We start from the raw sequence: 27,579 nt of genomic DNA, 5'->3' as shown, positions 1-27,579 counted from the left end.
TTAAATTTTCAAAATGTGTGCCTAATCAATTGGTACTTCAATGCAACTTCTCAGTTCTCCGGCAGACATTCTTTCTCCATGCCGAACATCCCCAACTTTCCCAGCATCTTTTGTCTGACAAATTTACCAGACTCCTAACTATCTGAGTCATAGTCTCCTAAATACATTCCATTGTGCGTATGTCCCTCTTAATTTAGATATTTCAGACATGGCCTGACCAGCACAGAACACAGGGGGACTATCACTGCTTGACCAGGGCATCTATTTCCAGCACTGCAGACTAAAGTCACATTAGCATTTTTGGCACTAAAATACGCTGTTGCTCATGTTTATGTGCTATCATCTAAATCCCCCATGCCTTTTTCACATGAACTCCCATTAAGTGAGGGCTCCCACATCCTGCACTGACATAAATAATAGTATGCAGTTGAGCGAATTATTTATGTAGGTTCTAAGTAAACTTTAGTTTATTTATGTTTATTGTTCCAGAATGTTGAGATTCATCTGAATTCCTAAATATGTATATTGATATACTTGATAAGTATTTTTTTCTTGCTCTGTCTTATGGTGCTGATTGATAACTATATTTATACTTTTTATATCTTCACTAAAGTCATTAATAAAGTTGTAATCTGGCTGGGCGTGGTGGCTCATGCCTGTAATCCCAGCACATTGGGAGGCCAAGGTGGGCGGATCACGTGGTCAAGAGACCGAGACTATCCTGGCCAACATGGTGAAACCCTGTCTTTACTAAAAATACAAAAATTAGTCAGGTGTGGTGGCGTGCACCTGTAGTCCCAGCTACTTGGGAGGCTGAGGCAGGAGAATCGCTTGGACCCAGGAGGCGGAGGTTGCAGTGGGCCAAGGTCATGCCACTGCACTCCAGCCTGGCAACAGAGCGAGACTCCGTCTCAAAAAATAAAAATAAAAATAAATAAATAAATAAATAAAGTTGTAATCTAACACAATCCCAAGTACAAAATCTCATAGTATGTAATTACAGTCCTTTAATTGCTAGCAGCCAGAGTTTTTGGATATGGCTACTCAGCCAGCAATAAATCAGCAACTGTGGATCCACCCAAGTATCTTACTATTTACTTTAGTTCATCCGATTCCTGAAGATATCATGGGAGACTTAAATGACTTGTTGGAACTAAAATCAGTTGTGATTATATGTTTTTTCCATTAATTACTGTTAGAATGGTTTTATAATTCTGTCTAAAAGGAAAGTAAGTGATTTTAACCTGGATCTCATAAACTATCCTTATTTTCTAAGCACTTATAAACTAGCACATGCTAATATTAAATCTTATGATGATCCAATGTTTATATTTCCTGACTTCTCTATCAAATTATCAGTTCATCATCGGAAAAAGTCACTTATACTTCCACATGTGTTTTATAAGTTAATACAGTAGCAGACTTAGCCAATAATTATTATTTCAGTACCCCAATAAAAAATATGATAAAGTAATATAAACAAAATAATAAAGCAAAATCTCTGAAATATCTCTCCTACATATACACACACATATACATGTATATACACACATATATATGTATATACACACGTATATGCTATATATGTATACTGTATATGTATGTGTGTGTGTGTATATATACTTTTTAATCCACATCAATATGCAAGAGGTAGGCTCTCTGCTTAGTTTACATGACATTAAATTACTAATAGCATGATTATTATCTGATTATGGGTGTTATTGTCAATTATCTTAAAATCAGTCATAAAACAACTCATATAAACTGTTTCTCAATGTTCAAAAATGTTTATTGATTTATTTAACTTCCAGGGTGCTTATTGGTTCTCCGTTAGTTGGCCAACCCAAAAACAGAACTGGAGATGTCTATAAGTGTCCAGTTGGGAGAGGTGAATCATTACCTTGCGTAAAGTTGGATCTACCAGGTATGTAAAATAAAAAAAATCTGGTTTTAGGCCAGGTGCGGTGAGTCACGCCTGTAATCCCCACACTTTAAGAGGTCAAGACAGGCATATCGTTTGAGCCCAGGAGTTTGAGACCAGCCTGGGCAACCTGACGAAACCTCATCTTTACAAAATATACAAAAATAGCTGGATGGGGTGGTGCACTACTGTAGTCCCAGCTACTCAAGAGGATGAAGTGTGAGGATTGCTTGAGCTCAGGAGTTTGAGACTGCAGTGAATGGTAATTGCGCCACTGCACTCCAGCCTGGGTGACAGAGTGAGATCCTGTCTCAAAAAAAAAAAAAAAAAAAAATCAGGTCTTAAATTATGCCCATTATTCTCACTGAAAACAGATTTTGGGCTGGGCGCAGTGTCTCACACCTGTAATCCCAGCATTTTGGGAGGCTGAGGCAGGCGGATCACCTGAGGTCGGGAGTTCGAGACCATCCTGACCAACATGGAGAAACCCTGCCTCTACTAAAAATACAAAATTAAGCTGGGCGTAGTGGTACATGCCTGTAATCCCAGCTACTTAGGAGGCTGAGGCAGGAGAACCGCTTGAACCCGGGAGGTGGAGGTTGTGTTGAGGCAACATCACACCATTGCACTCCAGCCTGAGGAACAAGAGCAAAACTCCATCTCAAAAAAAAAAAAAAAAAAGAAAAAAACAGATTTTAATCAACTCAAGAAAATATTAGAAGTAATCTATAATCATTTTTCATATAATCATTTATAATCTATAATCATTTTTCTATAATCATTTATCTTCCAGACTGACATAGAATGCCATTTTGATTCCCTCTGTCCTTAATTTGCTTTAGAAAGTCATCAAGGAGCATACATAAATTAGAATACCGTACTAATTTTATAACTTTTAACTCTCTGCGTTTTTCAGAATTCTTTCTAATTCAGTGGTAATGTGAAAGAACTTCTCCAAATAAACCTGCCCACCACATTCCCTCCACAAAATTTAACTTAGTGCCTGGTTTTCAAGAGGAAATAGAATCAGAGGAATTGTAATAGATAAATTTAATTTTAAAAATAGAATCACACAAGATAAATTTATATTGAAATAGATGTATTTGACAGAAATAGTAGGAATGTGACCAGAAAATTCCTACTAAAATTATCTAGAAATTAGAACCCTGTCAATGTTCTATACAATATTACATACTATGGAAATTATTTATAGCCCCACAAGTTTATTTCACATATTGTATTTTTCAGTTCTCCTTTTTTTGAATTTTCTATTTGTTTGTTTTTATGAACTTTTTTTCTTTACATGCATAAGCATACTTATAATAGCTGCTTTAATATCCTTGCCTGATAATTCCAACATCTGGAATATCTCAACATCACTTTCCATTTATTACCTTTCCTTGAGGTTGCATCACATTTTCCTGTCTTGTCTTGTAATTTTGGATCATAACCTGGATTATATTTTTGAATTACAGGTGTGGAGATTCTAGATTCTGTTATACGCCTGTGAATAGTCTTAACTTTTTTTATTAGCAGGAAATTTACTTGGCTCAACTCAATTTCCAAGCATTGACTTTCTTGCAATGACAAGTAGTTAAAATCTCTATTCAGGTTTTATTTCAGCTGGGCTATTTGAAATATACTCTGCGCATTTACTATTCAAGTCATCTAGTTATTTGGATAAAACATATATGCATATTATAGAACTGTTGTTTTGTGGCTCTTTTTCTAAGATATACTACTCTCCTCCTCATTTTGCAGCTGCTGTCATTGCCCTCAATCTCTGTTCTCTTTTTATTCAGTACAGTAAGACTAGGAGTTCTATTTGAGTTTTAGCCACTGACCAGGGCATTCCCTAGGTTGGGGGTGGGTTAGGGGTGGGGGACAAAAACAAAACAAAACACAAGAACACAAAACTCATTTAGTGCCAGTATCTTCTTCCAAGTATGGATTCCCCTCCATTTTCTGCCACCTTTCTAGTGCCTTCAGGTGATTGTTTTCATGTATTTTTTTTAATTCTTCCTAGAATTTATAGTTGTGATTTGCAGAGGAGCTGTTTTGTTAGGAGTTACTCCTCCCTTACTGGAAATTGGAATAGTTTTAAAATTAGGCTAGAGATTTTAGCCACATCAAGTACAGTAGGGAAGTTTCCACTGTGGTCCCTAATTGTCCCAGGAATGCTTTTCCTGGGTCAAGCTTTGTATATAAAACTCTAATCCAGATTATACAAGATCAATGCATACAATCGCCCAGCTCTAGGTGCTTTCAAAGCAAACCAGACTAAACTCTTGGACAAAGGCCATTGCGCAGATCAGGAAGTCTAACTGACCATTCCAGAATCTCTGCTTCCATTCCCCACTTTAAATCCACATACAGTCTTAACATGAAAACAACCTCTGGAACAAAAGGTGAGACAAATCTTTCTTAACCTGAATTTTGCCTCTTTCTAATATTCCACTCTACTAAGCAGATTTAGAAGTTCTTGTTTTTCCTGTCCAGTCTTTTTTTCTTTTTCTTTTTAGTGTGAGAAAGTGGAACTTCTTGCCAATATTGTTAGGCTGGCATGCTTCATGCTTCAGGACCCAACATTCCCTTCAGAATGTCAAATGTAGTCTCTTTACTGTGTTTCCTTTATCAAAACTTTCTGGACACTGCTGTAATATTCCTCTAGTTTCCTTTGTCACCCAAAGGATGTCCTCATGATTTTGGAAGTCATGGTCAAAAAACTGGTGTTTGAGTTTTCTTTTCGGATCTTCTACCCATTTCCCCTTTTCTTGCCAAAAATCGTGTTTCATCACTGGTCATTTATAATAAAGTTATAAGATTACATTATATCTACAGTATTATGAGATTAAAAACTTTGTTTTAATTAGCAAGAACGTGCAAAAAGCAATCCCCCATTCTCATTGCCCTGCTAGTTCTGCATTCTTTCACAGTTCAGCAAAACTATCTGAAATAGTTTCTGGGACATGAGCCAACTCTTCAGCCTTAGCTTGTTCATTATATTCCTTAAGAAGACTTGGAAGACTAATTAGTTGAACCAAAAGAAGAATGTGCTATGATATGAGCAAAACAAATAGAATGTCTTAATGAGAGATGCTTAAAATTTCACTTTGTGAAACTTTTTCTCCCTCATAAAATTTTGTTCTATTTTTAGTTAATACATCAATTCCCAATGTCACAGAAGTAAAGGAGAACATGACATTTGGATCAACTTTAGTCACCAACCCAAATGGAGGATTTCTGGTAAGAATGGAGAGAATGATATTTATTGACAACAGATATGTTATCATTTTAAGTCTTTGTAAGATCTGTTATATAATTTTCAGTCTAATGATTTCTAATTTTAAAACAATTTTTTAAAGGCTTGTGGGCCCTTATATGCCTATAGATGTGGACATTTGCATTACACAACTGGAATCTGTTCTGACGTCAGCCCCACATTTCAAGTCGTGAATTCCATTGCCCCTGTACAAGGTACAGATTTTATGCAATGCTCTTGCATGTTTGAAAAGCCTATGCAATGAATGAGACGTATGTATACAAAGGAGCATACCAAAAAGCTTAAAGTATTTTCTTAGCTACCAGCATTACCAATTTAGGTAAATGTTTGCTTTGCCAGTATATAACAAAATCTGACTGCTATTTTTGGAATTGATATTAGTGTAAATAACTTTACAAAGTCATTTTTAAACATCATAGATAAAGCTGTCATGCTGCTTATATTTAAAGAATGAGTCTCTTTGAAGAAAGAAGTAACTTCATTTGAGATATGCTCAAAAACTGTTTTATAAAAACTTATATAAAATTCATATTGAGAAAATTTGCAAAGATAACTCTCATACAATACTAATTAAAATTCAGTAGGTATGAATTTTATCCCACACCAATTGTTATTGAAAGCAATGAATATTTTTATCATCTTTACTTTTTCAAAAACTATTTTTTATTGCTAAAACAATGTGTCTACTTTGGAGAACATCAGTTCATCTTTTAAAATGAACTTCTTTCAGCCATGAAAGCACTTCATATGCCTCTGAAAAAAATAGATTCCAAATTTGCACAATTGACTCCTTTTATTGCAGAATGCAGCACTCAACTGGACATAGTCATAGTGCTGGATGGTTCCAACAGTATTTACCCATGGGACAGTGTTACAGCTTTTTTAAATGACCTTCTTGAAAGAATGGATATTGGTCCTAAACAGACACAGGTATGTGACTTTGTGTTTTGATTTCTGTTGTTCTAAAGATAAAAATGCACAAATTTTTAATAAAACCAAATATTCTGAAAGCAAATTAATCAATAAAACTAAAGTTGAGAATGAATTTTATATCCATTTCCTGTTCTTATTTCTGATAAAAAGGACATTACTTTAAGCTGTGTTATTTTCTATTTTTTTCTTTTTTCTTTTTCTTTTTTAGACAGAGTCTCACTCTGTTGCCCAGGCTGGAGTGCAGTGGTGCAATCTCAGCTCACTGCAACCTTCACCTCCCAGGCTCAAGCAATTCATATTTCTCAGCCTCTCCAGAAGCTGGAATTACAGGCATGCACCATCACACCTGGCTAATTTTTTAAATTTGTAATAGAGATGGGGTTTCATCATGTTGGCCAGGCTGGTCTCAAACTCCTAGCCTCTGGTTGATCCACCTGTCTCTGCCTCTCAAAGCATTGGTATTACAGGCATGAGCCACTGTGCCCAACCTAGGCTGTGTTATTTTCTAAACAGAAAATATTATGAAAGCTGCCATTTTTAATGCACTTGAAAAATAACTCTTATAGATTTCTATAAACTCATAATTTAATTTTTACTTAAAATGGATATAGCCACTTTTGGTAATATCAGAGCCGGGTGTCAGAGTTTGTAGAAACTAATCTGACATCCCAAACAACCCATCACATTATAATCTCTCTTCTCATATTATATAAATAAGTTAGTAACTGACCAGAGGATACTACTTAAAGCCTGTTGTCCTTTCTGTTAATAATTTCTTTTCCCTAAGTTAAAAGCAAATGCCCCTGGCTATCTCTGCATAAAATCAAATAGTTGTTTGTTTATCCCCCCAATTAATATCTATTTCTAAACACATCTCCTTTATTGCCACTAAATGAAGTGGAACTTCTCACACAGCTTTTCCACTTTAGATACTGAGTTTAATTTAATTACATTTAATTAAATACATTTGACTGATTTAATGTTTATTAAACTCATATGGGCATATATATTAAAATACAGGGCAGACATAATGGATAACAGGCAAATAAAATGTCAAAATGAAGTCAATGCCTCAGGTCAGGAATTAGCCCTAGAATCAGAGCCTAAAAGATTGTTGTGTGGTTGGGAGGCTGTGGAGAGCATAGGAGACTTTAAGATTATAGTACTGCAATCAGTACAGTGATCTTCCTTTTTTTTTTTTTTTTTTTCTGAGGGCTTTACTTTGGGAGAAGTTTCTGAGGCACTGAAAAAGCGGACTGACTGCGTTAATGTTTGCCACACCTACATTAAATTTGGAACATAATATGTGCACATATATATACATACATGTGTCTTCATGTGTCTGTGTATATTTATGTCTCTCTTAATATTTTGATATCTATGTATATATAATTTTCTAAAAGGATGGTGGTTGAAAATTTCAAAGTTGAACTCAAACTTCAAAGTGAAATGTATTGCTTCATTCCAAGGCTGAATAGGTCTCTGTAGAGAGCGAGTGGAAAGGTGAGGTTATAAATATCCTACTGGACAATTGAGAACTTGTTGAAATCAGTGTAAAATCATTAAAAATGAAATGGGCTTTTACGTATCACAAAATGTAATTTTCCCTGGAAGTGACTTATTTGCAATTGACCTTCTCAAGTGAAATTACTAGTGGATGGTAGGGGACCTTTTTATCCCGTCTTGCTGCAGGGTACAGGGCAGCCTGCATCTTAACAGAACCACTCCAGGATGTGACTTGCTCTTCCTTCTGGCACCTGTTCCTCATGGACCTCCTTTTTTCCCTTCTGAGACCACTCTTCCTTCCTCCTTTCCTCGCTTCCCCTATCCCTTCTCTCCTTGGCCAATAAGATAGCATAGAGTCATAAGATTAAAGCTGGAAAGAATCTTAAAGGTCATTTGGCCCCCAACCTCAATTTATGAAGGAGACACGAGAGGCTAACTGACTTGTTTAAGGTCTTTCTGCTTGCTGATGGCAGATCAGAACACACACAGCTCTCTAATTGTAGCCCAGTTTGTTGTTGTTTTTTTTCTTTCTGAGGGCTCTACTTCTAGAGAAGCTTCAGAGCCAGTACCATCTAATGCCCCTGAATAGTAGATTTCAATCCTTTTCTATTTCATGAGGATGACTGTCCTCATCCTTCCTCAGGCAGCCTCTTGGCTGAAACCGTGCTAGGCTTGGCAATGCCTCACTGCCTGGACTAATACCTTAAATGAAATGGCTTGTGTTCCTGCTTTCTGCACTTTTGCCCATGATGTGCTTTCTTTCCTTCTTCTTGTTTTGTCCATCCCATTTGATCTTCTTACCTAACTTTTTCCTTCCAAAGCTAATAACATGCTTGAAATGTTTTTTACAATTTATTATACAGCCATCTAAATATTTTATTTTACCTTTAAATTCACTTATGTATATTACTCTTAAAAATTAATTTATTTGTAGCTATTTGTGAAAATTAGTGCAGCTGTGACATGTTTGAAGTTGGTCCACAACTTTAGAAAGAAAATCCATACGGCTCTTTTAGAATAATAATTACAGCTTCTCTGAAGATCTATGCCAGTGACTCCATTTTGTAAAGAAATAAATAACAGTCAATTGCTTATATGCTCGACTTATTCTTCTGCAATTTTGATGTTTTTCAGTTAGAACTATAATTAATTTACATTTCTGTGTTGAGAGTCCTAAAAGAGGAGCTATTCTGCCTGTCCACCAGAGGAATTCTAGCCTGCCAGGGTGGGCAACATGAAGTTATATGTATTTTCTGGAGGGAACAATGGCTCTATTCAGACAAATTCAGGAGGGCCCTCGGGGTCCAGATGCTACCAGTGAATGGGAGGAAAATGAACTTACCCTGCAGGAGAAGAGTTCAGTTACATTTACCAAGATCCAGGACCTCAATCCACAAAGAAGAATGTTTCTGAATGAAGCACTCTGCACAGTGTCGTTTACAGTATCTTCTGACTTCACCCAAGGGAACCTGATTTTTAAAGAGAGAAACTGATTATATTTCTGAATTTTTATGTCACATCTTGCTTTCAACGTTGATTGTGGAGCTTAACCATATACATTCATTCATTTATTCAGATGTATGTACTAAGGGCTTGCTATGTTCCAAGCTCTATGCTATAGCTTGGGTAATAGTGGGGAAGATGACGGACAAGGGTGCTGCCTTAATGATGCTTCTGTCTAATGCCATGTTTCTCCAATTATGGCTCATGGAATTTCTGCTTCCAAATCACTGGGATGCTTGAACTATACCCCAAATTTTCAAAATCAGAATCTCTGAGGGTGGGGCTATAGAGCCTGCATTATATATAAGCAACCCATATGATTCTTTTCTGTTTGTTTTTTTGACAAGGAGTTTCACTCTTGCCACCCAGGCTGGAGTGCAATGGTGCGATCTTGGCTCACTGCAGCCTCCACCTTCCGGGTTCAAGCAATTCTCGTGCCTCAGCCTTCTGAGTAGCTGGGATTACAGGCATGTGCTACCATGCCCAACTAATTTTTGTATGTTTAGTAGAGATAGGGTTTCGCCATGTTGGCCAGGCTGGTCTTGAACTCCCGACCACAGATGATCTGCCTGCCTCGGCCTCCCAAGGTGCTGGGATTACAGGCTTGAGCCACTGTGCCTGGCCCCATATGATTCTTAAACAAGATTAAAGTTTGAGAAACACTGGACTAAGGCATAATTATTATATTAGTGTGCGTGTGTCTGTGTCTGTCTGTCTATCTGTGTTTGCTGCATACCGTAGATAATAGGCACCTCAAGAGCAAAGGCTGCGTCATCTTCTTATCTTCGTCAGTGGCCAGCCCAGTGGTTTACTGTAGCATAGTAAGCCCTCAATGAGCACTTGTTGAGTAAATGTTTGTATCATATTGAGTCCAGTTTTGTGTTTTTCTCTGATTATTGGACATTTAATGAGTCTTTTTTCTATAACTGGTATTTTAAAAATTATTTTAAGTATATTACTTTATACTTTATTCTCTAGTGTTCAGTCTTTTCTAATCTTTTTTTTTTTTCTATTTTGGCTTATGTTTTATCAGTGACTAAATTCATAAATAATTCTCTAAAATAAAGAGATTGGAAAGGACATATTTACCAAGCCATTGCTTTTGCTAAATAACATTTAATAGGGTTTTAAGTATAATGCCTGTAAACTCTTTTTAAAGTTTGATCATCTTTCAGTGGATTCAGAAAAGAAATCCTGTCATAGAAAATTTGGAAAGGCATTTCCTTTTCAAAGAAAATATGTGCTGAAAAGCATGCTTATCTTTCATGTAGTCTTACAGTAATTCTTTCCAAAAACTGTTTGCTTGACAATCAATTCTTTTTCTTGACTGGTTGCTAATGTAATTTAAATCCATTTGATTTGTTTGTTTGTTTGTTTGTTTTTAGTTTTATTTGTTTCTTTTAATGAAAGCATTCAATTCCACCCTATGATTGGCAGAATTAGCTTCTGGAATTTATTCTCCCCTTTATGTATTCTATCTCCGTTTCTGAAAGGAACAGATGTAAAAATGAATTGTGAGAAAGATTACCCAAAGGAGGGTGCAAAAGATAGAAAGCTAAGAGCCGGACAGAGAACTTTTAGACTCCTCATCCATACCACATTTCTAAAAGACTATGAATGTAGTTGATAAGATTTGTAGAGAGGATTTCTCTGTAGAAAGAGCCTACTCAGAAAGGCTTCAGTGGGGTCATACACATCTTGGTATGTGTATACTGGAGTTGGGACACATAGTTGATTGACTAATGCCTAACTCCTGTCTGAATTGTCAGAGCATGACAGCAGCTGTTATGTCTAGCTGCTGACAGGGAAGTCGGAGCAGAGGTCACTGCACTGGAGTCAGCCTGCATCCCCAGAGATTGTTAGAATGCATGTGTTTTCCCAGGATTGGCATGGGTACTCAAAAGCAAGAGCCAGTGTGAGGTCATGTCAGGGCCTGTCCTTAGGGATTACTGGAAGTGAGTGGCTGCCTCTGCAGAGAATGCAGAAGATCTCTGTAATTCTTAGGGACTGAGGCAGTGGGATGCATTCACTCAGAGCAAGGGTGTAGGTGAGATATCTCAAGGAAGGGAGTTCTCCAAAGAACCCTTGAAAAAGTTGTACATACCTATTAGGACCTGATTCATCTTAGGATAATACCAATGCAGTAATAATTTCTCTATCCTTATTTATCTTCCCTACCTCTGTCCCTGGAAGGTCAGAAATCACAGTTAGCACTCTAAGTGAAAACAAGTAGGAAAGCAAATAAAAGCCAGTCATGCATCTTTCTCAACTACAGGCTTCTTACCTCGTGTAAGCCCTTAGTAGAAGTAGGAGAGAAGATTTAACTACAAATGTGCTTTGATGTTTCGCCTTGTTGGTTTTAATTTAGACAGAACCATATGAAAATATTGCTGTTTGATCTTTTTTTTCCCAACCTACAAATACAGCAATTTCATTTGGTACAGCCTAAATTAAAATATATAACTTTTTAAATTAACAGACATTTTAAAACTAAGAATAAAAAAAAGTCATAAGATATTTATCTTTCCATCTAGGGATAGCAAAATACTTCACTTTAAATAAATTTTGAAGGACTGGTGGGCCACAAATAAAGGTTATATTCTAATTACACCTCCTGTATTTTTGTTTGCTGTATTGATTAGTTACACATTTGGTACAATAGATATAGATTGAATATGATTCCTATTCTCTGCAGTCATAGATTTGTCATTTAGTAATTGCAAGCAATAAAAGGCAGAGTCAAAGATATGGAATATTTCCCAAAGTAACTGTTACCTCCAAAAAACAAAAATTAAAAAAAAAAAAAAGGAAAGGGGGAAGGAAAGAAGGAAGGAAACTTACATTAAGTTTTCCATGTGACAATTTAGTATACATTAAGGAAATACAACACAACGATGGAAACATTCACTCTAAAGAGTTACTCAAAATCCATTCTATGTTTCTGTGTGGCCCAATTAAGACTTTTGCAAGCATAGTCAAGGAATTTTTGTCAACCAATTTTTTACCCAAGACAGAGTAAAGGCTATAAAATTGCCTTTTAAAAATCACCTGTAAAAACAAACCTGAAACACTCTGAGCTTGCCATTAAAGATGTGATGGTATAAACATTATGGAGGTCTTATTGATCCTCAATACCTAAACATAACATTGCTTTTAATAATAAATGAAGATAATATAAATATGTCAAATAAGTGTGCATTACCCTAAATAAAACCAGTAAATTGTGAGGCTTGATATAAAAGTGAAATATACTAATGGAACAATGTCTAGATTGTTCACATCAAAAGTGTAGCATAGCATTAAACCAAGCAAAATGAAAGAGAGAAATTAATTAAATTTTAGGAATATTATTTATCTTCCTTTTTACTGCTGATTTTATGGCCATTTCCCTAGAAGCCTTAAATCTGGGGCCTGATTCATTGTTTGTAGGTCTGAAAAGAAGCCTGAGGGAGACATGCAGCCATACCTTTGTCAGTCTGCCTACAGTTTCCGAATGTGGGGTAGGGAATGGGGTGAATCTTCTCTCTCACTAGCCTCTAGTCTCCATTCTCCCACCCCTACAGCCATCAGGCACTAGAATAATCATTCCAAAGTAAGTTCAGAACATTTCCCTAATAACAAACAAAAAAGAAACAAATAACTCCTCTTGTTGCCTCCTAAATAGTATCCAAGCTCTCTAGTGGACTAACTGGCATCTGACCACCTGGCCCGGCCATTTCTCATGCATCCTGCTTCCCCTTACGCCCTTTTTTTCTTTTCTTTTCTTTTTTTTTTTTTTTTTTTGTGGCAGGGGGAGATGGAGTTTTGCTCCGATCTCTGCTCACTGCAACCTCCGCCTCCCGGGTTCAAGCTATTCTCCTGCCTCAGGTTCCCGAGTAGCTTACCCTTCAGCCATTCCTGGGCCCTTGCCTTCCTTGTTCATGAAGTGTTGTGCTCTTGTTACTTGCTTTTCCTGTGATTCCCTGCTCCATCTCAAGCGCTGTATTCTAGGAGAATTTCAAATGTCACTTTCTCTGTAATTTTCTATGATTATCCTACCCACTGTTCTTGAGAAAAATGCCTTCCTCTCCTATGTTCCCATAGCAGCTGCAACCGTGAGAGCATATTTCCTTACTGCTCTTATCACTCAGTAGCATTGCTCTTTGTTTTTTGGGTCTGTCTCTTCTAGTAGACTGAATTACCTGATGACAGAATTGTGCCTTAATCTTTTCATTTATGGAAGATAGTCTAGGGTTTTATGTATTCCTAGCACATGACATGAGCCATTTATGTTGAAAAAATGGGAGTTTTTGAATTTTCACCTTCTCATGTATAAAATCGTTGTTTTAGTGACCTCTTTCCCTTACTTTGCTTCATAAAGTCATATTGATCCACTGAGCTGGAAGGTACTTGCTTGTGGGGGATTCCCCTGGACAACCCTTTACATTGTATTTCAGTCTTTTCTTTGCAGGTGTTTACCCACCTAGCCCTATTCCCCTCAGCCCTAATTTCTCCTATAGCCCTTGCCCTTCTCCACAAACACAGTGAATTAACTTTGTTTTAACCTCTCCTATCTTTGCATTTTTGAGCCTACGTCACTTTCATTGTAGCATCTTCCATGAAGCAAGAGTCCAGATAAAGATACCCTTTTTCTAGAACCTGTATCTATTATGTATCACCTTTATTATGTTTCTGAACACTTGTTTCCTTAGGAAATAATCATCTACCTGTAAATCAGTCCCATTTATATCCCTCTTTATAATGACAAAATGTTAAACCTAGCCTCTGCTAACATAGCTTCAGAATGGTTTGTGCTAACAGTTAACTGGGATTGTATCTTGTATTATCACTACATTCATATCCTGACTTAGTCACACTGGAAGCATGTTGTAGGGTAGGGCTTTGTACCATAGTTTGATAAAAGGAAATATACATTGGCCAGACATAAAGCCTGAGCTCTTTTCATATCAGGCAATTGTGCATCTTACAGGAACACACAAAAACACCTCATTGTTTCACCTTGTCATTACTTCTGTAAAGGAACGATTGACTTGGTAATATTAGTTATTGAATGAAAGCCCAGAAACTTAGCTTATGCTGGGCATTAAAATTTGGGTGCTGGTGTAACCCTGACTTAACAAGATAGATATAGAAGATAATAATATAATTATTAATTAATAGATAACTCCATTCCTTCATAACTCTTTGACTAAATATACTTATCCTAGTTGACTTTCTGTTGCTATAACAAAATACCCAAGACTAGACAATTTGAAAAAAAAAAAAGGTGGATTATTTAGTTCATGATTCTGGAGGCTGGGAGGGCCAAGATAGGGTGGCTGCAGCTGTTCAGCTTCTGGTGAGGGCCTTGCGCTTGGGTCATAACATGGTGGAGAAACAGGAATGGAAGCAGCCACGTGCAAAAAGACCAAACACAAGAGGCAGCCTCGCTTTGTAACAACCTGTTCTCTTGTAGTAACTAATCCAGCCCCACAAGAGTGAGAACTCACTCCTATGATAAAGTCCCTCTTGACTCCTCTTTTTGCCTCTTAAAGGCACCACCTCCCAACACCACTCCATTGGAGACCAAGCATCAACATGAGTTTTGGTGTCTCGGTGGGGACAAACCATATTCAAGCTGTAGCAGAAATTCATAGCTACTTTAGATACTTCTTTTTCTTAAACACTCTTATCATTTAAGATAGTTGTTAAAATCTTAAACATGACTTTCAGTTTCATAAGAGACTAATCCAAAAGGCCCTCCTTTCAGTGTTTTCTGATAGTGTCCTTCCTTTCATGTTCACACACTCACTTTTCTCCCTCTTTCTTCTCTGCCCCCAAAAGAAATGAAGTCATTGGATAATTAATTTGCTTTAATTGAGCAGATATTTATAAAGTGTCTGGACGATCAAGTATTATGCTAGGTGTCAAGAGCAATAAAAAAAAATCACTGAAATGTTGTTCCTGATTCTAAAATCTTCCAATTTAGAAATGAGGTAAAATAATATATTGGGACAGCTACAATGCATGATACTATGTCATAAATATAATGAAGGTGAATTTAAAACACAGAACAATTAGTTGATCTTGACAAGTAAGTAAGTCTTACTGTTGTAGAACATTTTTTCCCAGTCTGAGGTGTTGAATATGATCCTCACAAAAAAATATTACTTTAAATAAGAATAAAATATACCAGGTCTTCCAATTAGTAATCCACAATGCATGTTTTTAAAGACTCTGAGAAAACTTTCAAAAGAATTTGCTTATAAGTCTAAATAGAGCAAGTAGGGATAGGAGTAAGAGAAAACCTTACTCTTTTGCATCATTTGCAATTTGTGACAGTTTTCATAGTGATAGGAGAAAGGTAGAGATGGGGAGGAGTCTGCTGTAAAGATATATATTTAACTTTATTTTACTCATTGTTTTCCAAGATTATTTGACCATAGAATTCTTTTTTAAATCAAACTTAGTAACATACAAAGGGATGCTAGTATTCCCAAAAAAAAAAAAAAAAGTGAGTGGATATTTGTGTGGGGGCTTACCAGAAAATATGATTGTAAATCTCATATTTAAGTGGAATGTTCTACTAAGTGTTACAAACCTCTTGTTCATGTAACAAAATTCATAGCCAATTGTGTACCTGATTTATGCCATAGCCTGAATCAGCCTTTAGGTCTCTTTGGCCTTGGATTGTAATTATCTACCCATCTATTTATTTTGTTCTACTTAATCAAGAGGTTTAAACCACATCTCCCCAGGAGGTAAATGTATCCTTTCCAGTTGTCTCTGAAAAGGAATTTTCCTTCTGCATGTGACTCCTTATCCCCCGTGATATTATAAGAAACTGTTCTTTCTATATTCATCTACTCTTTTACTGATACCATAAACTGCTCTTTACAATCTCTGGGAAAGAATGTCCACATTTAACCCAGTTGCAGCTTTTTAGCTGTCATCCCTGCATACCCATTTCTATTCATCAAAATGCCTAGGATATTTCCACCTCCATTATTTGTTGTCACCAGCTCTCTATCCAACTTCCACCATCTGACTTTTGTATCATCCCAACGTAATTGGCTACTTCAAGTCAAATATTAGGATTACTGGTTTTTTTTTCCTTTTTCCTCTCAATTTCTAGGATGACTTAAACTCCTTTAATTATCATCTTTGACATATTTTCCAGGCTGAGGGCCACTTTGTTTCCTTCCATAGTACTTTCATAATCTCTTGGCTATTTTTGAGCTGGCTTTCAGATTCAGGAAGCTGAATCCTCCTTCCTCCTTGAGGATTTTCACGTGGGAGAGAATAAATATGCTTGTGATTTTCTCTCCTCTTGCTTCCTCACGATGTTCATCACTTGGCTCACTTTTTAACTTGCTATTTAATTCTCATACTTTATTTGATTCTGCTACATACATTTACATTATGCTTGTTTTATTAGCCTTAAATTATAAGCTAAGGTGAAATGGGAACTATCTCTGTTGAATTGAATCTCACCAATATTCAGCACAACATTACATTTGTTTGTTTTGTGATTTGACCCTTTGTCTGTAATGAAAATTAATACTAGGTTAGTGCCAAAGTAATTGCGGTTTTGCCATTATTTTTAATAAATGGTACCCTTTTCTGGGGAAGACTCACAGCAGACCTTACTCTTTCTGGTTCCTAAGAAAACAAGCACCCCGGTATCAGCCAGGGAACTACATTGAATGTCATTTCCCTGAGACTTGTTTTTCCACTGCTCCCTCTTCACATTTCCCAGACTTCGTTGTATCTCTCTTTTTCTGCTTATCATTATTTCCCTGCTATCTCGGTTTTCCATTTGCTTATGCGAAATGTTACAGTCATCTAGTAAGAATGTCTTAGGGTCAGCTGTGAGCAAAGCAAAACAGCAGTGAAGGATAAGAGAATATCAAAAGCCATGACATAGTCCATACTCTTTACCCCTGCCTGTCCCTCTAAAGTTAGGATGTACTTGGGAAGATATAGTGTGCACTCAAAGAGTTGAGAAGAATGCAATACTCACAGACAAGTTTGTTTCAGAGTTCCAAGAAGGGGAAGCTCAATATGGGCTATCCTGGCAACAAGGTAAGAAAAGTTTTGCAGAGAGAGTGGAACTGGAATTAAATCTTACAAGATTAGCTTAGTAGGAAGGACAAAGAAGAGCATTTGGTAGGAGTGGAGTTCATATTGGGGAGTCCTGAAGATGGGGGTGAATGGAGAATTTAGCATTGGAATATTGAGGGACTGAAGGTCAAGAGGAGAAAACTGGATTTTAACATATGGACCTAGTATTTCAAGGAGTAGCTTGAAGTTTTATCTATTTTTAAAAAATTAGAATAAAAATCTATCTTTTAAAGTATATTTCGAAGTCATTGATACAGGCAATGGAGAGTTATTGGAGGTTTTTGAACAAGTATGTTATAGGATGAAAGCAGAGTTTCAGGACAGCTAGTCTGCCAGGAATACGTAGAAGGATTTGAAGAGAGTGGAAATGAAGAGAGGGAGATCAGCAGCAAAGAGACTGACCATTGCCATGATCCAATTTCAAAGCAATGATGTCTGGCCTGAGCTAAGGTAATGAGGTAGGAGGCGAGACTTGACTCTGGAGTCGGGCTCCATCACCAGATCAAATTGAGGACTAGCTAAAACAGGGATGAGGCAGAAGATGCCTTCCATAAACAAGCCCACCAGGGTGTCATGTTAGTTTACCATTGACATGGCAACAACCAGGAGTTACTGTCCCATTCCATGGCAATGACCCAAGGACTCAAAAGTTATTACTCCTTCCCTAGAAAGTTCTGCATACACCACCTCTTAATGTACATGTGATTAAAGTTAAGTATGAATATAACTGCAAAACTGCCCTGAGCTGCTCCTCTCTGCCTGTGAGGTAGCCCTGCCTGGCAGGAGCAGTCACGGAGCTGTAAGGCCACCAGAGCTGTAACGCTGCAGCTTCAAAATAAAGCTGTTTTCTTCCACCTCTGGCTTGCCCTTGAATTCTTTCCTGAGCAAAGCCAAGAACCCTTGTGGGCTGAAATCCATTTTGGGGCTCACCTGTCCTGCATGACTAGGAATGCAGGGACACAGTTGACAGCTGCCTTAGATCCAGCTCCCAGAAGCAAACCCTGAGAGGACGATTCACATGATAGTGATTTATTTGTGAGGAAGCATTTCCAACAGAAAGCAGATGAAGAATTGGGGAAGCAAAACAAGGTATCAACAGAGGACAAAGGAAAGTGTAATTTCAAGTGGAATCCAGGCCTCAGCTTGATATGGAAGGGGAGTTTCTACTTGAGTCAAGGGGCTGATTTCTCATTCCCTGCACTCACCATTGCCTGTGGATCAGGGTGATGGGGAGCTGAGGAGGACGGGGGACTCCCAGACACTCCTGGTTTTTTCAGTCTTTGGGGTAAAGCAGTCTAGTAGCTCAAGTGCAGTCATCTGAAGAGAGTCTCAGGTAGAGTTGTTAGAAGCAAAGTATCCAGAGCAGATAAGGGAATAGGCAGTTATAACTCATCTTATATTTTAAGATTTACAAAGAATAAGCTTTTAGAAGCCAGGCACATATTGGAGGTGGATAGATGGATGATAGAGATGTAAAATTTAAAGCACTGATTTCTGACTTACCAACATTTTGAGTTTTTTACTATTCCTAGTGTGAAGATAATTTTTCCGGACAATCCAATGGTTCATAGTAGGTTCTTTAAGATATGTAAAGTGTGTTGTAAATGTAAAGTATTAACACACATGTGGCACAAAGCAGTCTTGTTAAGTTGGCATCTCTTCAGCTCCTCTCATGTGAGCTCATCCCCACATGTAAGTGAGATAACCCTTTTTCCCAAGGAGTTGGCAGTTTACGACAATTAGATTAAAACCAATAAATGAGAACAACGTGGACTCATTAGTAAAAAATAGTTGTAGTGTTTGACAGCGCTCAAATGTGCAACCTCCTTTGAGATTCATGGTCATTCCTTTAAAAGGAGACCAGGTTACAATTTGTGTGACTTGTGTCTAGCAGCATTCAAAGCCACAGAAGCATATACAGAGGAGGAGATAATTGGATTTAACCCGAGTTGGAAGTTAGCCAAGTGAGTCATTGGAGGGAAAAAAAAGGTTAAATGAGTTAAATGTTTGCAAATAAATGATTATAGTCATTGGACCATGGAATCTAGTCTAAGTACCAAAAAAAAAATGGCAGTATTAATGAATTAGTTGGAGGTCTTGATGTGGTCAGGGAATTAGTGAAATGAGCCAAAGTTAATGTTCAAAAAGAAGGACATTTGAAATTGGGATTGACCTGCTGACAAGGTCTTCCAAATGACAAGGTCAAGGATAAGACCTTGGGAGAAGATGGCTAGAGGAAAGATTACTGATGCTGGGGAGGTCAAAGAAATGAGAGACTAGGGTATTCCACAGATTATCAGTGGATACTAGATTAATAGATTATTAAGTAGATGCTAAAATTTTCAAGAAAAACAACAGGAGTAGGAGGGAAAATTTTCAAAGTTCTTTAGCCTCTTAATCAAATAAAAACAAGGGGGAAGAAAAACAAAGCAAACTCTGTAAGATGTCCTTAATTGATGAGCAATTAACTTCCACAACAGTGTTTGTTCACTTTGATACCTAGAATTAGCCATAATGATTATCCAAGTAACAAAACCATTTTGCTTTTATTTACACTGAACATTTATATACCCAAAGACATGTGTATCCATGGATATGTCCCTTAATAATTATTCAGTGTCTCCAAGGATTACTAATCAAAAACTTTAGGGTCATTGAAGAAAAGAATTTTAAATTTATGCAGAGGGTAATAAAAATGTTCCTCACATTTTATTATAAATAAAGAAAATATCCTGAATTGCAGTCATAGATGTGTCTTTATCCACTTTATTATTTTTGTGTAATTAGTTGGCTGTATCCTATCTTGTTCCCAAAGGCTCTTCTGGTCATCTTTATTCCAAATATAGTATCTCTCTCAGAATAGGTGGTAAAGGATATTGGGTGAAAGATAAACTCACAGAACAAGGCTAACCTGGACATGAATTGAGCAGAGTGCATGTTCATTCAGCTGATGATGTAACCTCATCTTACAATTACATATATTCTCTAGTTATTTCTTATTTATCTTATACCTAACTAAGCAACTTTAGGAGAGAATTCATATGTTCTATTATTTTTTACAAAATATGATATATGTATTTATCTATTTGTTTCATCATATACTCTAACATATCTCAGTTAACTAGCTAGTTAATCAAATTCATTGAGTAGCCATGAAATGGCAGTGGCACTCAGCAGAAGCTAGCAGGTTGGGGTGACTAAAGAATGGAGGATTTTTGATAGATGCCTTTTTACTGAGAGGAAATAGGGTGATTGAAAGAGCCCTGGGATAAGGGATACACATCTTAGACTAGACCCCCCTTCCACCACTTCACATAGGGATTGGGTGTTTTCAACTCAGTTTCCTCACTTATGAAACATTATCACATTTCTGTTATTATAATTTAAATAATTAGAGAAGAAAGTTTTAAAAAGACCATTAAATATATATCATAGTATTCTTATTTAAGCATAAGGACATAATTGCTCCAACATAACCAGTGTACTCTAGAGGGTAACTCAAAGATGAAAAAAATTGCTTTAAATTTGGGCTTCTCTTATTTGTTTCTAAAAACACACCAGAATATGCTTTTAGTTTCCAAAAAGACCTAGTGTGAAAATGTACATATAAACAGACATGAAATTAAGACTAAAGCTTTCTGACATCAGTGATTTCAGCAGAGGAGCCTGGAAACCAGTTACTGAGCCTTCATGCTACTTAAGAATAAGGTTAGACTAAGAAATAGGATTTGCTCTAAAGCAAGTAACAGAGGCAACTTCACCAACAGGCAAAGTAGGCAATTGCCTTGGAAAGAAGGCAGGCTTGTTGCAAATTACCTCCCTTACCCAAGTAATGAATCACCTGGAATTCCTGAATTAAAGAGACATTCCTTTGGGCAAATGATTTTCTGAGTCTGGATTTTGAGATAGGATGGTTAAACAAAAAGTCATCTTCAGTCACAATTTTTAATGCAGATTAGTTTATTGGTTCACATCAACCTTCAAAGAGAGATGTGGAAAAAGGGTAGGAGAAATAGCCACTACTGGGGCCAGGAGGCAGGTGGGAAGAGGAAGAATATGGAGCAAGGGAAATCAAATCTGGGGGCACTTTCCCTCCTGTATTTCACTGCATGAAGTCTCTGCAGTTAGCTGCCTGTGTTATCCAATCTGTGGACTAAAGGGAATGAAAGGAGGAAGGCAGTAGGAAAGGAAGACAAAACAAGGAAAGAAGGTGGAGTTGGGAAGGGCTGATTTGGGAGAAATGAGGCTGCAGCAAGGTTAGACAAAGCTCACTGCTCAAGTGTGTAACCCTGCAGGCTACATAACCTGATTATTCCTCCAGCCTCATGGTGCCCTCTTCTTTCCTCACAGCCCTGGCCATGGCTCACTGCCTTTCTTTCCATTCTTAGGGTAGATCTATCTCTTTCCCATCCTGGTCTTCTTCACATACACAGTTTCCTCTGTATGGACGCTCTGCCCTTCTAGCACTCACTCTTGAAGTCTCAGCTTCTGAGAGGCCTTCCCTGGACCCCCATTTTCAGTCTGGCCTCTAGATTATATTTGCTGATTAGGGATTTTCCCATACAGTCCTTTCCACAGTTTGCAATTGTTCAAGTATTTGAATGATCACGTGTTTAATCTCTCTCTCCTCCTAGCTTTAGAGAAGCTCCATGAAGGCAGAGACCATATCAGTGTGTTTCATATTCTACCCACCAAGGCCTACCAGAGTCACTCTGTAAAATCTGTTGAATTAGATAAACCAATCGTTTGAGAAGTTTAGTAACAGCATGTTTGCTTTTGTTCTTTGGACTACGAACAGTCACAGAATGGCTATGTTTATTACTGTCAAAATAGAAGCATTTGTGTACTGATAGGTTTGCAAACTCATCTGAAATGTATTATATCTGATTCACATGGTTAGCCTGAAGAAATCTGAACAGGAAATTTGGATTGACGTATAACTCACAGTGGCTTGGTATTTCAGGTTGGAATTGTACAGTATGGAGAAAACGTGACCCATGAGTTCAACCTCAATAAGTATTCTTCCACCGAAGAGGTACTTGTTGCAGCAAAGAAAATAGTCCAGAGAGGTGGCCGCCAGACTATGACAGCTCTTGGAATAGACACAGCAAGGTATATGGATAAAAAAATAAACTAAAGTAAAAGACTGCAAAAATAACTGCTCATGATTTAGCCTTTTGGCATATCAATTGAAAGTTTAATATGACAATATTTAAAGGCATTTTGTTTAAAATGAGATTCAGAATATTAAATAATGGTTACAAGATCAGATGTTTGTATAACACAATCTCACCATCCTTCTTATCCTTCTCTTATTACAAGGGTTTAATTGATAGAGAATCCATTTTAAAATATCACTGCATCTATATTTTCATGTTCTTTGGTACTAAGACAATATTAGTTAATATTTGTTTCATTTATTTTTTGTTTTCCACTTCTAAGAGTCTCAATCTAAAAGAATGGATTAAAAATAGGTCTACCTCTACTCAATATATATTTATATTCTAGAATGTCCATGTATTTTCAGTACTTGATTTACCGTTATCGAAGCTACGAGATAAGAGGTGTTAAGGCGCCAAATTAAATATTGTCTATTTGAAATCATTTTTAGTGCAAAGTTTGAAAGGAATGGAAAGGATATTATCATTTGTAATCCTCTCTTTCTCCTTTTTTACTTTCTTTAGATTCTCCCCAGTTTACAACCCTTCCTTTCTTCCATCTGCAGTTTTCTTTATGGTGAACACATAACTCAGTCTGTGGTTGAATTTCATTTTATAAGAACAAACAGAATTGTCCTCTCTTACAAATGTAGAACACTTTATTTCCTGTGTGTTCTCTTATCTCATTCATTAAACTAGCAAACTTCTGAACAAATTCAAAACAATACAAAAATCACAGGAAATGTAATAAGTAGTTTGATTAATGTTAAGAATCCTTCTGTTAAATGTCTTCAACTTCTGAACTCTTGCCTTAGGTGGAAAGCTAATTACCCATGCTCTCACTTCATCTGCCTGCTAAGATGACTGTTTTAAGGAGGTTAAAAAAGTTAATAATGATCCTGCAAAGAATGGATTGGATATTCAAAATTTTATAATTTCATGTACAGTTTTTGCCTCATGAATGTTAGAAAATCATCTGGCTCTAGTTATATGGGGCCCAAGAGAAAATAACCACAAACAGATGGAGGTAATTGGACATTTACCCACCTATTGGATCACCTATTGGATCACCAATTTGTATACACAAAGAGTGCACATGTTTAGGTGTACCGAATGCACCGCCATTCAATAATCAATTAAATGTGACTGCACATTCGAAGTAAGTCAAAGTGTTCTTTGAAACCTCTGAGCCTGTAGGGAGCTGTACGTTTTCCAAAGGCAACCATTTAAGAATGAATATTCATCTCTGAAAACTAACTGAAGAAATATTCTGGCTGCTTTTGCTTCTGCGTAAATACTGCTCTAAATACCATGTCCCTATATGTTTTTTGCCTCTGTGTTTCACAAAGGGTATAGCTGTGGGACACAGAGTTTATTGAATTTTGATTATACATTAAAATTCTGTAGTGATAGTACCAAGTATTTTTCTCCTACATTAATTACCTTTTCATGTTTAAGCACATTTTAGTTGTTTTTTATTCCTTTCAGGCAGAAGTTGCAAACAATATTTTTAATATTTTTAGAATTCTTTACCTTCATTTTCAGTAAATCCCAGTTCAAATTTTTGTGTGTGTGTGTTCCCTTCTTCCTATCCCAAATTTTTACTTTTGTCAATAAACTTACAGTATTTAATCATGAGGCCTGGATTCTCCTGTCTCAAAGAAAGGGACACTCTTGATATATTTTAATTTTTTAAAGCATGCAGGAAAGTCAATGCTTAGTGCCAAGAAAGGACACTGGATACTGGTACTTTGAGGACAATGACAATTTTTTAAGGAATGTAGTTGAAACAGAAAAGGTGTACTAAGGAGTTCTGTCAATGTCTAATCTTCCATTATTACATAAAGCCAGCCCTGATTTTAGAAGAGCCACATTTTATTTATGAAAGGCCTTTTAATCATCTCCTTCAGCTGATGTTCATTCAATTCATTTGTAACCCTGATATTTAAGAGAATTACAAAGTTTTAGTGATCTAAGGAATTTGAATTTCAAAAGTGATTGAATCTCATATGATATTCGCATACAAAGATCAGTTAAAGACTAACATGTAACATCTGTTTTCACCTTTGTTTGTATACTTTAAAAAGTCAGAAAATCGGCTGGGTGCAGTGGCTCATGCCTGTAATCCCAGCACTTTGGGAGTCTGAGGCGGCTGGATCACCTGAGGTCAGGAGTTCGAGAGCAGCCTGGCCAACATGGTGAAACCCCATCTCTACTAAAAATACCAAAAAAATTAGCCAGGCGTGGTGGCGTGTGCCTGTAATCCCAGCTATTCAGGAGGCTGAGGCAGGAGAAGCGCCTGAACCCAGGAGGCAGAGGTTGCAGTGAGCAAAGATCGCGCCACTGCACTCCAGCCTGGGCAACAAGAGCAAAACTCTGCCTTAAAAAAAAAAAAAAAAAAAAGCCAGAAAATCTACTTGTATAGTATGTTAAAAATTATTCATGATATTTGTTAAAGATTGTAAGGAAGACATCACTCAAGAGGAACCTTTACGATGAAGGTATTGCAGTAAGGAAGAGAGATGGGGCTCAGCTTTGACTACAGTGAGGACAAGTGGGCATTTATAGTCAAGGAACAGGGCAGGGATTGGCAGTAACATCAAGGCTGGGGGATTCTTGCTAGACTGGCTCAACAGGATTCTTGCTGAAGGCAGATAAATAGTAGGAAAAATAAACTGTTTTTCTCTTTCTATATTCTAAACACTTGACATGTCACTTCTGATGCCAGATGTGTGGGATTTTTCCCACATTGACCAGTTATCTGACATCAGCTGGGTGTTCTAGAATTCAATTCAGTTCTGACACCAACTAGAGTTTATGCAAACCTCCCACAGATTAAGGGCTCAGTCCTTCAAGAATTCATTCCAATTTAGAGCCAGTAGGTTTCCAGGTACCCACAATTTGTCCAACGTGGCTACAAATTAGACCCCCTACTTGGGTTTGATTATATGCTAGAGTGGATCACAGAACTCAGTAAAGTATCTTACTTACTATTATTAGTTTATTATAAAAGGATACAACTCAGGAACAGCAAGAGATAGGTAGTGCAAGCTATGAGGGAAAGGTGTCAGAGCTGCCATTCCCTCTCATGGTGTACCTCCTTCCACCTGTTCAGCAACCTGGAAACTTTCTGAACCCCGTAGTTCAGAAAGTTTTACAGAGGCTTGATCACAGGCATGATTGATTATTAACTGATTCTCTAGCCCCTCACTCTTTCCTGGAGAATGAGAGCTGGGGCTGAACGTTTCAAGCTTCTGATCATGGCCTGGTCCTTCTAGTGATCAGCTCCCATTTATGAGCCCACCAAGAGTTACTTCATTAGAACAAAAATACTCCTATCACCTAGGAAATTCAACAGATTAGAATATCTATGTCAGAAACCCAGGTTAAAGACCATATATTAGAACAAAAGATACACCTCTCACCAGTATTGCTCAGGAAGTTATGAGAGTTTTAGGAGTTCTGCACCAGAAACCAGAGGCAGACACCAAATATATATTTATTATTTGTTAAAGGAAAATTTTAGACAAATTAAATTTGACAGAGTTTATTTGAGCAAAGAATGATTCATGAATCAGGCAGCAGAACCATAAGAAGTTCAGAAAGATCCATTTTAGCAGTGTGAGCAATGGGCTTTTATGGGCTGAATGCAAAATCAAATTAAAGAAATGACTTGATTGGCTATAGCTAGGCATTTACCTTATTTGGGTATGATCTGGTGGAAAGTAAGAGGTTACTTGCCAGGTTCTGATTGGTAAAGTCTCTAGTTAGAAGTTAGTTGCAGTTTCTAATTGGTAATGTTTAAGTTTTGTTTTACTGTTTACATTGAATTGGACTTTGGTTTGCTTATATAGGAACATACGGCACTGGAGCTGTCTCAGCCTAATTGCCTATAAATTCAATTCTTTTAAAAGATAATATCACGGAACAGCATAATCAGATTTAGAGGGTGGGGAATGAGGAATTTGATCAGATACCAAGGATGAGGGATTTCCACTAAATTGATTAAGCCAGATTCTTGCTTAAACTGGACTAAGTGGGTAAAGAACACAGCCCAGGGTCAGAGCCCAGTCTAGAAGAAGATGTAAAGGAGCCTGACTCGCTTTTGGTCAAGGAGAGGGTCTTTGTGAAGTATAGAGGGCAGAGAGACTCAAAGAAAGTAAAAAATTAGTACAACTATATCCTGTATATCCACCACTCAGAACTGACAGTTGTCAACATCTTGTCATATTTGCTTTAAGTCCTTCGAAAGGAAAAGTCATCATATAGAATCCTTTTCCCCATTTCACCAGAATCCTCTCTTCCTGCTTAAAGATATCAGTTATGGTATATTTAGTGTGTATCTGTTGTGCAAACTCTTTGGAATGTTAGCTTAAGACAGGCATTTCCTTGGCAAATCTATCCCAAATGGCAGCTGTTTGTCTGTACAACCAAATATCTAAATGGACCATTCAGTACAATGATCGCTGTACTTTGTACCAAAATCCTAGAAATATATGAAGTCCTTTCATTACTTTAGTCCTAAATAAAATATACTCATCTCTTCCAAGACTCCAGAGAGAAAAGGTTTGAGTAAAAGGAAATAAAGGGGGAGGGGAGAAGTGTGTATATATATTTATATAGAATACATACAAAACAAAAATTTTCCATTTCCCTGTCTTCTGTTTCTTTCCATAAGTGCTGTTCAATTAAATTGAAATTCGGTTTTTTGTTTTGTTTTGTTTTTGAGACGGTGTCTCGCTCTGTCGCCCAGGCTGGAGTGCAGTGGCGCGATCTTGGCTCACTGCAAGCTCCGCCTCCCGGGTTCACGCCATTCTCCTGCCTCAGCCTCCGGAGTAGCTGGGACTACAGGCGCCCGCCACCGCACCCGGCTCATTTTTTGTATTTTAGTAGAGACGGGGTTTCACCTTCTTAGCCAGGATAGTCTCGATCTCCTGACCTCGTGATCTGCCCGCCTCGGCCTCCCTGAAATTCGGGGTTTTTTTGCAGTTAGGTTATAGCATTTTCCCCTCCTCTCCATTGCCATCTTCTCCCATCCTGCTCTCAGCAGCCTGTGTGCTAACACATAGTTCAAGCCAAATGTTTTGTAACTCCTTCAACCACTTTTTGCTCCCTAAAACCCAACTGACTACTCCATGGACTCAGACCATCACTATCTGCAGTCTATTACT

General features: G+C 37.3%; 1 protein-coding gene across 1 annotated transcript in view; it reads left to right on the top strand.

Annotated features, from left to right (window-relative positions):
* ITGA1 (integrin subunit alpha 1) overlaps positions 1 to 27,579 on the top strand; it is a 173,324-nt gene that overhangs the window by 77,436 nt on the left and 68,309 nt on the right. The window contains exons 3-7 of the mRNA XM_517769.9: positions 1,812 to 1,924; positions 5,079 to 5,167; positions 5,287 to 5,398; positions 6,007 to 6,134; positions 22,213 to 22,361. Coding sequence (XP_517769.2) covers positions 1,812 to 1,924; positions 5,079 to 5,167; positions 5,287 to 5,398; positions 6,007 to 6,134; positions 22,213 to 22,361 — 591 coding nt within the window. The remainder of the gene's footprint in view (positions 1 to 1,811; positions 1,925 to 5,078; positions 5,168 to 5,286; positions 5,399 to 6,006; positions 6,135 to 22,212; positions 22,362 to 27,579) is intronic.

This window comes from Pan troglodytes, chromosome 4 (assembly GCF_028858775.2).
Source record: "Pan troglodytes isolate AG18354 chromosome 4, NHGRI_mPanTro3-v2.0_pri, whole genome shotgun sequence".
Taxonomy (NCBI): Eukaryota; Metazoa; Chordata; class Mammalia; order Primates; family Hominidae; genus Pan; species Pan troglodytes.
This window is presented reverse-complemented; position numbering and strand designations above follow the sequence as displayed.